General features: G+C 45.9%; 1 protein-coding gene across 12 annotated transcripts in view; it reads right to left on the reverse strand.

The window, feature by feature from the left end:
* Window positions 1–690: 690 nt before the first annotated feature.
* cdk15 (cyclin-dependent kinase 15) overlaps window positions 691–15,635 on the reverse strand; it is a 49,506-nt gene continuing 34,561 nt past the window's right edge. For 3 of the 12 annotated variants that reach the window (XM_073046665.1, XM_073046663.1, XM_073046661.1), the window contains 3 exons: window positions 11,913–12,052; window positions 4,465–4,580; window positions 691–1,472 (listed from right to left, as the gene is read on the reverse strand). In XM_073046665.1, coding sequence (XP_072902766.1) covers window positions 4,480–4,580; window positions 11,913–12,052 — 241 coding nt within the window. In that variant the 3' untranslated portion in view covers window positions 691–1,472; window positions 4,465–4,479. Of the gene's footprint in view, window positions 1,473–4,458; window positions 4,581–10,125; window positions 10,272–10,355; window positions 10,535–10,567; window positions 11,092–11,912; window positions 12,053–15,635 lie in introns of those variants that run through there. The other 9 variants (XR_012099018.1, XR_012099019.1, XR_012099022.1 and 6 more) reach the window with 9 other exon arrangements.

Raw genomic sequence — 15,635 nt, forward strand, 5'->3', positions numbered from 1 at the left:
AGCGCCAACATACCATACGCACATAAAGCTTGGCAGACAACACAGAACAAAACAAACAGTCTCCAGTTATCTGGCTTTGACTTCCAGACTTCTATTTAGGGCCTCCATCTTCCTCCTTTGGGTATGGAGACTCCAAATTAGCCAATGATAGGACTTAGAATTCTGTGCATGCCAACTGACTGTCCCTTGTACCTCCTTGTTCCAATCCCAGGACCCACCAACCTGAGATAGCTCGATATCCATGATGCCGCTGGCCTTCGAGCACGGAGCACAGACCTTGTCTGCGATGTCCTTTGCCATCCATTACTGTCACTGGCCTCCGAGCACGAAGTAGAGACCTAGTCTGCCGATGGATGTCATCACACGTACCATGACAGGCATCATTCTCATTTCTTGTCCACAAAAGTAGCTCAACCACCAGAAGTACATGTAGCTGTGGAACTATTGTTGTTGTGGTGCATTAGGAGGTATTGTTTTGCCGTTTCCATAGCATTTGACAGTATTTTTTTTTACAAGGCTGAGTTGCTAGCTCGACGCTCAACACAGCACGGATGGAAAACATGCAAGGAGTCGGATGAATTCGAACCTGGGACCATTCGTCTTGTAGTCCAGTGTTGATGCCACTACACCACAGGCCAGCTAACATGTGGAATTAGCTCTCCTACCAAAGCACAACAACATACACTCCGAGCCATTAAACTAATATATTATGTTCTTTAATGATATTTATGCAACAAGCTCCTCGGTGGGAACAGTTGATCCAAATGAAAAATGAAAATCAACTGAATTTCTGCCAAACAACAGCACACCAATAGAACAGGTACAGCATGGAATTGACACGGTGTCTGCATTGTTCAATCCGACATTCTTAGTGCAGGGTACAGCATACATTACGTACAGAGCCAATACCCATTTACTCTGTCCTATCAAATTCAGGATAGTAGTGCACATGTTAAGTACAGAGTATAAAACTCCCTCTACATTGTTATATCGAGCACTCCCAGGGTAGGCACAGGATGAGTCAGGTACAGACTTTTACTTGCCTTTACACAGTCCCATCAAACATTCACAGGACAGGCACAAGAGTAAGATGCAGAGTTAACCACCCTTTGCATTGTCCCTTCGAGCAGTTCCAGGATGGGTTGACCTACATTCGATATGTAGTGGAGATCCTTTACAGCATCCCATCAACCAACCATGCCCAGGACAGGTACAGCAACGGTTAAATATAGAGTCCAACTCTCATCCCTCCCTCCTGCTTACACTGTCCCAGTAAACACAGTGCAAATATAGCACAAGTTTGATCCAGAGTAAAGTTCTCTCTCAACTGTCCCATCAAATACTCCCTGGCAAAGCAGTGTATAAGTCAGTCTACTATGAGCTAAGGAGGATGAGGCCAGGATACAGGGGATCTTCAGTCTCTTGATGGTCTGCATGGTTGAATGTGGATATCTCTCACACACAGAAACAACCTGCAAAGTAAAGATCTGAGGATTACAGAGTGAAACCAAGGCTGGTTCAGCCTCAGTGGATCAACATCAACATGAAAAGATCAGCAGCACCTGCTGGACAATCACAGGTGGTCTTCAATTGTACCGGCAGGATGGACACGGTGAGATAGAGGACATCTGGAATTCAGAATCTGCTGTGGAAGCTGGGGAGGAGGGAGTAAAGAACATGCTGAGGGATAGGAAAACATAAACACAAAAAGCACTGCTGATGCTGGAAATCCAAAGCAACATACAAAAAATGCTGGAGGAACTCAGCAGGCCAGACAGTGTCTATGGAAATGAACAAACAGTCGACGTTTCAGGCTGAGACTCTTCATTGGGACTGAGAGGGAAGGGGGAAGATGCTAGAGTATAAAGGTGGGGGAGGGGAAGGGGAAGGAGACTAGCTGGAAGGTGATAGGTGAAGCCAGGTGGGTGGGGAAGGTCAAGGGCTGGAGAAGAAGGAATCTGATAGGAGAGGAGAGTGGACAAAAGGAGAAAGGGAAGGAGGAGGGGACCCAGGCAGAAGTAAGCAGATGAGGTAGGGTAAATGGATTTGGGTGGGGTATACTGCAAATTGTACAACCCACGTAGAGGAGCAATGATAGATAGATAGATACTTCATTCATCCCCACAGGCAGTATAGACTGGGATACAAAATCAGAAGAACACTGGAATGTAGTTCAGACACTAGATGCAACACACACAAAAATGCTGGAGGAACTCTGCAGGTCAGGCTGCATCTATGGAGGGGAATGAGCAGTTGACATTTCGGGCCGAGACCCTTTATCAGGACTGGAAAGGAGGGGAATGGAACTAGAATAAGGTGGGCGAAGGGGAAGGAGTACAAATTGACAGGTGATAGCTGAAGCCAGGTGAAGGGGTTGATGGATGAGTGGGGGAGGGTGATGAAGTGAGAAGTTGGGAGGTGTTACGTGGAAACGGTAAAGGGCTACAGAAGAAGGATTCTGAGAGGAGAGGTTTAATCAATGCAGATTGTGCATTTGTACTCTCAGGTTTATGAGATCTTCTAGTTCTGGTCTTTCTTTTTTGTTACTACTTTGGGGTGATTTTTGAAGTGGGGCGGCCTGCAGATAATGAACACTGAGGTGAACTGTACTGAAATATGCCTTTAGATTTTGTGGTTTTAATATTCTGTGTTTTTGCTTGGTTTTTTCAAAGTTCAAAGTCAAAGTACATTTATTATCAAAGTGTTCATACATTATACAGCCTTGAGATTCATCTCCTTACAGGCAGCCACAAAACAAGGAACCCAAAAGAACCCATTAAAAAGACTAAAACACCCATTTCTCCTTGACCACGTCTCGACCTCACTCCACCCACTTCTCCTTGACCACATCTCAACCTCACTCCACTCACTTCTCCTTGACCATGTCTCACCTCACTCCACTCACCTCTCCTCGACCATATCTCGCCTCACTCCACCCATTTCTTGTTGACCACATCTCGACCCACTCCACCCATTTCTTGTTGACCACATCTCGACCCACTCCACCCATTTCTCCTTGACCTTGTCTTGACCTCACTCCACCTACCTCTCCTCGACCATGTCTCAAATTCACCCCACCCATTTCTCCTTGACCATGTCTCAACCTCACTCCACTTTGAATCACACCCACACGCTTCAAACCTTGAATCAGCCTCGCCTTCTCTCGCCTCTTCAATGTTTGTCATTGTTTACCACAATCTTCCACAGAAAAAGAAATGTTACTAATAAAGTATTTAGTTCTATTTCTTGCTTTATGAACCAGCATTAAGCTGTTGGCCATCTTCAGTACTGCCATCTTAAACCAGATGTTGCCGTATGTGTGATTTTGTTTTGCATGGGGGAGGGTGGGGTTGGTGTTTGATGTTTTTCTTTGGGCAGGTTGGTTCCATGGTCCTGTTTCGGGACCGCCTGTGGGAAGACAAATTTCATGGATGTATACATTTTAATAAATGTACTTCGAACTTTGAGTGGACCATGGGAAAAAGGGAAGAAGGGGCGCCAGAGGGAGGCGATGGGCAGGCAAAGAGAACCAGAATGGGGAAATGGAAAATGATTGAAATGGGAGGGGGGAGAAATTACTGGAAGTTCAAGAAATAAGTGCTATCATGTTTGCTGTTGTGTGCTGGGGCAGCAGGCTGAAGGTAGCAGACACCAACAGAATCAACAAACTCATTCATAAGGCCAGTGATGTTGTGGGGGTGGAACTGGACTCTCTGACGGTGGTGTCTGAAAAGAGGATGTTGTCCAAGTTGCATTGCATCTTGGACAATGACTCCCATCCACTCCATAATGTACTGGTTAGGCACAGGAGTACATTCAACCAGAGACTCATTCCACCAAGATGTAACACTGAGCGTCATAGGAAGTCATTCCTACCGGTGGCCATCAAACTTTACAACTCCTCCCTCGGAGTGTCAGACACCCTGAGCCAATAGGCTGGTCCTGGACTTACTTCCACTTGGCATGATTAACTTATTATTTAATTATTTATGGTTTTATATTGCTATATTTCTTCACTATTTTTGGTTGGTGCGGCTGTAACGAAACCCAATTTCCCTCGGGATCAATAAAGTCTGTCTGTCTGTCAATGCTCATCCCATCAGGTTGGAGGGTTCCCAGACGGAATATAAGGTGATGCTCCTTCAGCCTGAGAGTGGCCTCATTGTGACAGCAGAGATGGCCATGCATGGACCCACATGTCAGGATGGGAACAAGTTGTGATGAAGAAAGGAAAAGCGGCGTAGGACTATACAGTGTGTGAGATGGAGGGATTATACGGTGTATATATGGAGGGAATGTATACACTCCATTATATAGAGGGAATGTACTGAACAGGAGAGTCAGTAGGGGGTAGTGTATAGAGGGGGTCTACCCAGTGAGCCAAGGAAGGAACGTACTGAGTGAGACACATTTTGGGTGTACATGGTGTAACTTAGAGTGAATACACGGTTTCCCCACCTGTACCTTTCATTTTCCACATCAGGCAAGGATTGATGTGCACTTGTCCTTCCGAAAGGGATGAAAAGCATTCCGTGCTTCAGGCTCGAGCCGAACTCCAGCTACGCTGAAGATGGAAACCACTGTAAGAGGAATGAATGCACTGGTCAGCAGAACGAACAGCAGTGAAGAGTCTCCTCTCCAATGAAACGTGCACGGGGATCTGAAAAGGGGTTTAATGGTGTTTATGCCCCTCAAGATAGATAGGCTGCCCATCAACATGCATTAATCAGTAACACCGAGTCCAGTTACATGTCCTGCTGCCCCGGGAAAGTGGCCAACATAATCCAGGATGCCTCCCACCCTGATCATTCTCTCCCATCAGGCAGGTGTTGCAAAAGCTTGAAAGCACACACCACCAGTCTCACGGACAGTCTCCATCCCATTGTTACCATATCATTGAAGACTCTCGTACATTAAAGGTGCAATCTTGATCTCCCAATCTACCTTGCTGTAACCCTTGCATCTTACTTGTACACCGCAGAACACTTTCTCTGTACTTAAGTTTGTACTGTATTCTTTTTTTAAACTACCTTGATGTACTTACGGTATGCTACAGTCTTCTGGGATGATATGCAGAGAAAGGACTTCAGTGTACTTGACTGTAATAAATACATTGACTTGACCTTCCTGAACTTCTTAAACATCACCAATAAGGGTAAGGCAAGTATCAAGTGGGAACTGAAGAGACCAAATCAGCTTGGTAAAATGCAGAAACGAGGAGCTGGATTTTATTTTCCAATGCACTGGGAGCAGGTGAGGGGGGTGTTGAGGGACCCAGCGGCATGCAAAGAACCTGGAATTAAGTGCAGAGCACTATTGGTGGGTTTGTAACTCACTTGCTGCAACATATCAGCTCCAGGTTTCCCGACTGGCCAGTGAGTATAAAGGATCCAATGTTCATTGATCACACTCCTAGCCCGTCCTAAATGAACATCCCAAACCTGACAAAAAAGACTGGCTGAATGGAGCCCCAGCTTCAAAGGCTGCACCTTGTTATAACGACTTCAGTTTTGTGCGTGACACTGGTGGGGCAATAACCCAGGAGTTGCTGTTGCTCATTTTCAGTGGAAGTGAGGAGACACAGCGGGGGGGCTGTCCATAGGGTCAGCAGAGGACGATGGAGCCACGGTTGTGGGTTCAACGCTGAATGTAGTTCGGTGAGGGGTCAGGTGTGATCATTCACCTGCATCCCAATGCGTGTTTACCTCTGAACTCCAGACACTGCCCCTCAGTCACATCACACCTCCCTCCACCCCACCTGCTCTTTGCCTTTCTTCATGTCCCCATCTGCCCAGTCTCCACTGGCAGTCACTCTCACCTTTCTGCTTTTTCACCCCACTCCCTCGCTGTCAGTAAGTGCTCGCTACCACCCACTGGACACACCCATCACTCTCACCAATATCACTCCATTCACTTCTCAGAAGAGCCAACGGAAAGCAAAGGAGGGGCAGAGGACCAGGCAGAACCCTCCACCCAGCTTGAAGCCCTCTGCTGCAGAGGAGGCAGAATTGGCCACCAACACGATTGCTTATGGGTACTTCCCAACCACCTGGTCACGTATTAAATATCAGCAGCCACAGAGCATAAAGCAGTCACATGTTCATGAACATAAAGTGAAATTTTACCCTGTGCAGAATAATAATTATCCTTCCCTTTAACGTTCTAATTTATGTCCCTAATTAGGCATCATGGTAGTGTAGTGGTTAGCATAACACTACTTAGCACCAGTGACCCAGATTCAATTCTGCCACTGTATGTACGTTCCCCCCGTGGGTTTCCTCTAGCTCCTCTGACATTCCAAAGACATAGAGGCTAGTAGGGTAATTAACTTGTATGTCTTTGGAATTGGGTGGCAGAACTCGTTGGGCCAGAAGGGCCTGTCAACATGCTGTATAAATCAAATCAAATCTCCCTAATGACTTCAGGCATGCCAGAGGAGCTGATCCAGATGACAACTGTTCAGAGGTCTCTGGACAGTCATGCAGACAATTCACAAGTAGATAGTCATTTCTCAAAGAAAGCTGTGCCAGAACATGTAGTGTATCAGCGATTATTGCCAAATGAGAGACTGTTGGCCTCAAGTACAAGTGGCAAAGTGTTGAAAGCCCTTTCTGATGATGGCCTTGTCCAAAATTGCCCAAGTTTGGGGCTCAAACTCAGCAACAAACCAATGAATTCAGGCTTTCACCAAGATCTAAGAACATTATCTTAATTAGGCTACATGGTACCCAAACCTTGACTGTTCAGAACCCTGCTGATCTCCAAAGTGTGCTCTCTAGATTGTTGTTAGTAAGGGTGTGCAGAAGGGACATGAGGGGTTCTGGAGTTCACCTCATTCACTCGATTATTGTTCACATGCTGCCTCCTGTCCCTATCACCATCTATGGGAGAACACTAAACAAGAGAAAAATCTGCAGATGCTGGAAATCAAAACACACACAAAATGCTGGAGGAACTCAGCAGGCCAGGCAGCATCAATGGAAAAGAGTAAAGCGGTGGAGTCCAAAACTCACAAGACTTTCCACTGACAGCATTAGCTACCAACATAAGGATCTGAGCAACCCGTCTCTACATCTTCAACCAGATGCTTTCTCACCCCTTTAACTTATCGGAGTTCAGCACTGCTATCACTTTGTGTTCCTGCTCATCTTCTTCCACCAGCTGTCTTGCCTCTTCACACTCACCTCCCATCTGTCTCCCCATTTTTCCTCCTCTCTTTGCCTGTCTCCACCTATCATGCACCTGCCTGTCTCCCAACTCCACTCCTGCGTCCCCTCCCCCACACAGCACAACCTGCCTATCATTTTACACCCCCCTCTCAGTTCAGCAATCACCTCATGCCTTTGTCACCACTCCACTCCTCCTCATACTGGCCCATCAGATGTTCACATTTCCTCTGGGCACTGCTTGACCTGCTAAGTTCTTCCAGCAGATTGTGTGTTGCTCCAGGTTCCCGCACCTGTGTGCTCTTTTGCCCCTATTGCTTTTGAGACTTTGAAGATTTTATCAAACACATCAGGATGAGTGACACAGTAATCTAGGGCTGTCATGCTCTTTAGAAATCTTCAGCTGGATGGTAGAGAAGGCATTAATCAAAAGGAAAATGTCCAAAGAAGAGTTCTTGTAAAGGGCTTAAAAGTATGAGGTATAAGGCTCACCCTCCTTGGCCAAACTGAGGAATGAGCATCAAACCACATAGAAATCTCACCAGCGCCTCTACAGGCTCAGGAGAATTTTTAAAAAACTGACACATCCCCTGGGACCTTCACCAATTTTTGTCAATGCACCATAAAAAGCATCCTATTCAGAGGCATAATGGCTTTGTATGGCAACTGGGCTCCCCATGACCACAAGAAACTGCACAGATTTGTGGACACAGCTTAGCACATCACAGGAACTGGCCCACTCATGGCCTCTAACTGAGGTTGGGGTCAGCTGTGGATGTTGCGACCAGTCGTCTATGTGATACGCAAGCCAGGGCAGTACGATGCGGAGAACAAACTGTTGTCCATGTAGCAGGCTCCCCCTCTCCATGCACCCAATGAATTCAAAGAAACGGCAGAGACCGATACACTAGAGGCATCACAGGAGTTGCTGGTAGGTGTTGAACTCGACGTAGGGCTGTCTTAGAGACTCCAGCTCCAGAATTTTCCCTCTGGGTTTACTCCTGGGCCTTCCCCAAATTGGGCGGAGCTTAGGAGGACGATGGTGCCTAATGGCGACTCCTTTGCTTGAATCTTCAGAAACAGCTCTATTTCCATCTTTGATATCTCTTTTTTTTCCCCTTTCAAGGTTCTTTTGAAGACCCTGACCTGGAGTTACACGCTGACTTTGGTTCTTTGCGGAAATGGGACCCGTTCTCAGGGCTTCATGACCGGCTGCTTTTGGATACGCCAAGGACACGGCCTGGAAGATAATGTGCCTTCAGGGTGCCGGATTTTCGTGGCTCTGGAAGCGAGTGGACTGAAGACTGGAGCTGCTGCCTGATGTGTCGTGGGAGTACACAGACGATCGAAAGCAGCGAGCTGGCTGCTGGCTGTGTGCCCAGAGGCTAGAGTTTTTTGAGCACAGAGCTCGGAGAAAGCAACGCAACAGACCTTTAACACTATCAATCAGCAAGTTGCTTTGTTATGTCTCCCCTCTCGCTGTGAAATGGGGACACCCCATTTTCCCTTATCAGGGAGAGAGAGAGAGAGAGAGAGAGAGCCTGCAGTATGTCGAATTACTGGGTGAACGAGTAGTCTTTGGGGTACTGCAAGTCTGTGTCTTTATTGATGCTTTGCTGCACGTTTGAGTGCTTGGTGGGGAGCGTTGATGCTCTTAGCTGGTGGGGGGGTCATTGCTTTGCTGCTGCTTACGCGTGGGAGGGGGAGTTGGGGGGGGCTTTAGGGTTCTAACATTTAACTGTCATTCATTCACTCTGTTTTCATCGATGTTTGCGAAGAAAATAATTTCACGACATTCAGGACACTTCTCCGACATTAAATGTACCTATTGACCTATGAGTGGGTATAGCCGCAATGCAGCGGAGGTTTGAGATCAGAGTTTTCCTCCTTCCAGATGAGCTGCCAACCACAGCTGACAAGCCCATCTGTCCTCAAAATGACTGGATTTAAGGCACTGGTAACCTGCCTTTGCCCCTTCTCCTGTCAGTAGATCTGGTTCTGCTGGGCTTAGTAGCTAAGCCACACATGAAGACCAGGAACTGGACTTGGTTGTCAGAGGCTACTTGAGATGCACACCATTCAGAGCATTTAATAGGCAATGGAAGCTTATTCCCATTACCACCCTCAGCTTTAACAACCTTAAGGAACCAGGGGCTCTGACCACGCTCCTCAGTAAACATAATTATTGCACCCGAGATCTTCTCTCTTCTCCTCCCTCCCACTGGGCAGAAGGTACAAAAATGCGAAAGCATGTACCTCCAGGCTTAAGGGCAGCTTCTACCCTCTTTTAGAAGAGTACTGAATTGTACAATAAGATGGACTCTTAATCCTCACAACTTACCTCATTATGGCCTCGGACCTTATTGTACACTGCGCTGCACTTTCTCCGTAACAGTAACACTTCATTCTGCACTCTGTTATTCTTTCAATGAACTGTGCAATGACATTATCTGTATGCATGCTAGCCAAGACAGGATTTTCCACTGTAACTCGGTACATGTGACAATAATAAACCAATCTACCAAACTCTGTACGCCCTTCTACCATTACGTCCCACTGTTCCTCATTGCTATTGCTGTGCAGAACAGCTTTAAGGTGAGGATTGAAGGCCAAGCAAAGATAACTGTTGTTCTTTTGAAGGCAGCACATATACTGGACCATGGCAAGAGTGTGAATAGGTGTCCATGAGAAGTGTTTAATGTTCCACAGAGCTGGCGTTTCCACCCATGGGAGGATTTATAACAGCAAAGCTGTGCAAGTTGAATGCATGCACAAAATGGACTCCTCCAATTTCTCTGCGTGCATCATCAGTATCCTAGAAAGACAAGGAGGCTCTGCACATTCTCTGCTGCCACCCATGGGGTATATAGACTGCATTCAGATAAGCAGAGCTTCTAAGTGTTGTCTCCTCCACTGCAGACTCTCTCTTGTAGCAACACCACCATCTGCTCCCACTCACTTGTGAAACATTGGTCACCAGGAGAGGACTCCGCCAGCCCTCTCACTGGTCCCAACGACACAGGAGTGGTCTGAGCTGGTGCCTGGTCTGCAAAGTCCTGCTACGGTACTCCTGAGCAACTTCCACCATCTGCACAACTGACAGTTCTGGAAGAGAGAAAAGAAATGAATTAGTCCTCACAGGGGAAAGGATACGTTGTACTATTGTGTAGATGATCGCATTCCACTCACTGTTGAAACGAAGTCACTATGACTGAATGTTGTTTGCCGTGTGTGTTGCTGATAAGCAATTGTATCAACTGTCCAGGATTCCTCACCATCCTGCCTCTGACAGGGCAGTCTGAGGCTCCGATGACCTCCAGTATCCTCTCCTCGACACAGATGGTCACGGCGTCTTCATGACGTGTTCTCTAGCCACAAGGGAAGAGACAAGAAACATGCTGTACCTGATCAGCTAATCAATTGTAACGGACTGTAATAAGGGCAAAGCATGAAAATGAAAACTTTGTGGATACAGGAAGGCAGGTGTAAAGCAAGTGGCATTGAGGAACATGAGATGGAAGAAGCAACAGGACACACAGGGTATTGTAGTGGTGAGGACAGCAGAGCGTCAGGGACTATGGATGTGCACTCACCCTTCCTGACCGGCACGGCCACGGAACCACACCCTCTGCTGCTCCTAGCAGCAGAGTACCAAGCCCCTGCTGCTGCCGACCTCAGTGGCAATGTCCAGGCACGCTTCCGAGTTTCTGACCCGGCTCCTTTCTCTTGTTGTGGTGAAAGGCACATCCTTCCACTCACTCACCGGCAGCACGCCAGGGAAGGAATCAATAAACTGGGTGCAGCTTTTGCATTCTACAACTTCCTCTCTTCCTGATCCCATCCCCAAACCAATCACTGGTATTGGAGCTGAGATTGTATCAAGGGGACCCTTAACCTCACTGCTGCTGTGGAAGAGATGAAAAGTCTGGAAAGAAAACTACAATGAGATTGACGGATCAAACAGGTTTCCAACGTGATCCTGAAGTGACCATAACCCCAGTTCCTGCTGTCATTCCTAGCAGGTTTCCATGGTAATAAAGAAGCCACTGTTAATGCAGACAGACCGGTACAGGCACCCCTAAACAGCAAAGACACCTGGAAAGGCACTGAGGCCGACACACACAGTGACATTAGGTAACACACTAATGCTCCATCACACCGTGACTGACCCAAATGTCCCCATTTACATCTACATCACTTGCATAGTGCTGTCTTCTGTTTATTCTTGGTTAGTGACCACCGTTACGAATTATGAGGCAGCACAGTAGTGTAGCGGTCAGTGCAACGCTTTACAGAGCCAGGAATCACTGATCGGGAATTCCCGCAGCCACCTGGAAGGAGTTTGTACTTTCTCCCCGTGACCGCGTGGGTTTTCTCCGGGTCCTCTGGTTTCCTCTCACTTCCCAAAAGCCGTACAAGTTAGGGCTACTGAGTTGAGGCCAAGTTGTGTTGGCACTGGAAACTCAGCAGACTTAGATTTGACACAAACAACTTATTTCACTGTATGTTTCAATGTACATGTGACAAATAAAGCTAATCTTTAATCTTTACTACTTATATGATTATTGCCCAATATTATTATAAGCATCCTGCTGTTTCTTTTTTGAGCAAGTAAATGATTGCACACCAGGTTACAGTTCCTTTCAGGCTCAGATCCTCACTGTCACCCTTCCTGCTCCTCGCCATTCAACAGTCTGGTGAGACCAGGAGCTGCTGCAAAGCCGAGAGGAATGAATGTGTACGTACTGTCAGGGAGCTGGAAGAGTGCAGGGGGCAGGGTGCTGAAGTACTGGTGTGCAAGGGCATCCTCTGCCGAGCTTCTGTTCCGTGGATAGCACTGGAGTAGCCGCGAAGTCAGACTCTCTGCTTGTGGAACCAGACCCAATCTGAAGAAAGGAACAGAGAGCCCTGTGACGGATCCAGCATCGCAGTGGCACATGATCAGCTAGATTACCAGTTGCATTACATATTGCCCTTAACACAGCAAGTCTTCTCTGGCTACTTCACAGGAGGTATCCAAATCAAAAGTATATGAGGCCCTCTGTCGGGGATGACCATGGATGGTGCATCCGGCTGTCTACATGATACACAAGCCAGGGCAGTATGACATGGAGAGCAAGCTGCTGCCCATGTGTCAGCCTCCTCCTTCACGCGGCTGATCAATCCAAAAGAACGGCAGAGACCGATACAGTCTGGCACCAGCGGCATCGCAGGAGTTGTTGAACTCAACGTACGACTGCCTCTGGGACTCCAGAAAACCTGAATTTTTCCTCGGGGTTTACTCCCGAAGCCTTCCCCATGAGTGGGTGTATCTGCAAGGCAGTGGAGGCTTGAGATCAGAGTTTTCCTTCTCCTAGATGAGCTGCCAATCATGGCTGACAAGACCCATCTGCCCACAGTGACCGGTTCTAAGGTGCCAGTAACCCACCTTTGCCCCTTCTCCCGTCAGTGGAAATGGTTCATTTGGGGTTAGTAGCTAAGCCACTTGTGAAGGCCAGGAGCTGAACTTGGTTGTCAGAGGCTATTTGAGAGCAGTTAATAGGTAGTACTCCACAATCTCCACTACATCCCACAGCTATGACAACCTTAAAAAACCAAAAGCATATAAAAAGGATTGAAACAGGACAGCAAACGCTGCATGCAGCAGTTAAGTTTAAAGGAGTTTTCTGAAGTACACGGCTTGGCAGAACAAACTCTGGAACTTAATCAAGGAGGGCGGAGAGGGAAAGGGGGATAAAATGAGACAGAACAAAATAGGATTGAGAGAAAGGGCAAACAGCGGAAAAGAAACAGAACAAGAAAAATAAATAACTGGGTGGAGGCCTGGTAGAAGAGTGAGTTGGAAATGCTGTCAAATGGAGCTAACTATTCAAGCCCGTCCTTTCTTCCTATGAGGTTTTCCTGGGAATAAAAGAACTCCCTTCCTTTGAACCTGTAGCAATCCCACATAATCTCATTTTATATCCGGCATGACAGATGCTGGAAATCCAAAATAAAGTTGAGTACTGAATCAGGTAGTTTCTGTGGAGTTAGGAATAAGGTTTAGGGGTAATGATAAAGGGTCATTGGCATGAAACATTAATTCTATTTCTTTCTCCACAGATCCTACCTGACCATTCACAAGTTTCTTTTTGACAATTAGCGACCTCAAGTCTAACCTTTACATTGCCATTTATCCCATTGACAGTGTGTGGTGAACTACATATACCTGTCTGGACACGTCCCTCTGCTGACTGCTCCTGTGGCTCCTCCCACAGACCCCTGTATAAAGGCGGTTGGAGGCACTGCTCCTCCCTCAGTCTCCAGGATGTTGTGTGGTGGTCTCTTGCTACTAATTGTGGTCTCTTGCAGCTAATAAAAGCCTATCATTTGCCTCCCATCTCCGAGAGCTATTGATGGTGCATCACAGTGGCACTGCTGTTGAACGGGGAACCCAATGCCTTTCTGCCTAACAAACACACCATCACAGGACAGAGTCTGATGAATTTTCTTTGTGCACCCTCTGTGGCAAGAACATTTTTTCTTAAATACAGAGATTAAAACTGCACATAATTCCTCAGGGACAATTTCAGACAGGACCTACATGTTACAGTAAAACACCTTTATTCCTGCACTTATATCCTCTTGGAATGAAGGGCCTCAAAACCATCAGTTTCCTAATTGTTACTGCATTTGCATTTTAGCTTTCAGCACTTTGCATGTCAGGACATCCAAATCTCTTTGATATCAACATTTTTCATTCTGTTACAATTTAAAACATATACTCTGTTTTCTATTTCATACACTGAAGTGAATTTTTCCCGAATATTTTCAATTTGCTTTTCGTTGCCTACTCACTTAGCCTGTCTGTATCTTCTCAAAACACCTTTTCCCTAACTAATGATCGTACCTCCTTTAAAATTGTCAGCAAACTTTCAAATATTATACTTGGCCCCTCAGCCAAGTTTTTTAAAAATTATTTCTGTTTTGCACTATTTTTGATCTAACTATTTAATATACATATATACTCTTATTGTAATTTATATATTTTTCTTTCCATATTATCATGTACTGCTGCTGCTAAGCTAACAAATGTCACGACACATGCTGGTGATAATAAATCCGATTCAGGTTCTGATGTAGATTGTTTGATCCTTGCTATTTATTTTCTTCCATCTTCACCAACTTCTTCAGTTCTTTTGTTTAATTAATACTAAGTTCTTGCTTTCACTAGATTCTGGTTCTCTGGTATTTCTTGCATATTTTTCCTGACTTCTTCTGTGAGGGAAAAACAGTGTTTATTTAATTCTCTACAGTTTCCCTCATTCCCCGACTGAAATGATGCGGCTACTGAGGCAATTCTGTTTATGTTTTCAGGAAGAACTTGCAGTGGACTGCAAAGGATTGGAAATGGGGTTGAAGGTCAATGACAAATTTCCACAGGTGATATTGTCTGAGGAAGGGGAGAGAGATGTCAGAAACCTGTTACTGGTGCTTCAGATGGTAAGTTTACCATGTGAGACAGTAAGGAGAAAACTGTTTTTCCAGAAGGCATAGATGATTCCTCCTTGGTTTGTGTAAAAGTGTATGACACAAAATGGTGTCAGCTTGGAATGTGGTAACATATAGAGATCGAGAAGTTTGGGCTGCATTCAAAAGGGTACAGAAGATGGAGAAGTGATCTCAATGAAATGCAAATTCCCTCATAGGTAGATGCAGGAAACATATTTCTCTGGGTGAAGAGTCTAAAACACTGTCTCAGAAGGAGGACTAGGCCAGCTAGAACTGAGGTGAGGAGTGATTTCTTCACACAGGAGGATGGTAAATATGTGGAATTCTCTGGTCATTGAGTTTATTGAAAGCAGAGATCGATAGATTTCTGTACATTAAGGGAATTGGGGGATATGGCAGACAGTGGGGGCAGAAGACAAGAAACACTCTTGCTAAATGGTGCAATGGGTTCAAAGGCCAGCCGGTCCACTTTGTCCACTGATCCTAACTTTGTCCTTCCTCACCCTCCTCTATTCCAAAGGAAACAACTGAATATCCAGTCTATCCTGAGTTTAAATGTTTGCATCATTCAGTAAACTTTTCTATCATTCCCAGATTCAAATCTAAATCATTATTACCAATAACAAAATAAAGGGATTGACTATGGAGGCCTCTGGAACCCAAATGGTAATAGCCTTCCAGTCACAAAAATCACCTCCAACCAATACCCTTTGCTTCCTGCCACTGAGCCAGTCTCAGATCCAATTTGCCAGTTTCCCTAGAAACCCACGGAATTTTACTTTGTTGAGCAGTCTGACATACAAATTGAAATTCATGTAGCCTGCATCAAAAACGCAGCCTTATCTTTGTCATTTCAAAAAGTTGGATCAAATTAATCAGGCAAAATCTTCCTAAAATGGCTAATACCGGGGGCATAATTTTAAAGTGATTGGAGGAAAGTATTGGGGCGGTGGGGTTGTCGGTGATAAGCTATTCATT

Source organism: Hemitrygon akajei, chromosome 5 (assembly GCF_048418815.1).
Source record: "Hemitrygon akajei chromosome 5, sHemAka1.3, whole genome shotgun sequence".
Lineage (NCBI taxonomy): Eukaryota > Metazoa > Chordata > Chondrichthyes > Myliobatiformes > Dasyatidae > Hemitrygon > Hemitrygon akajei.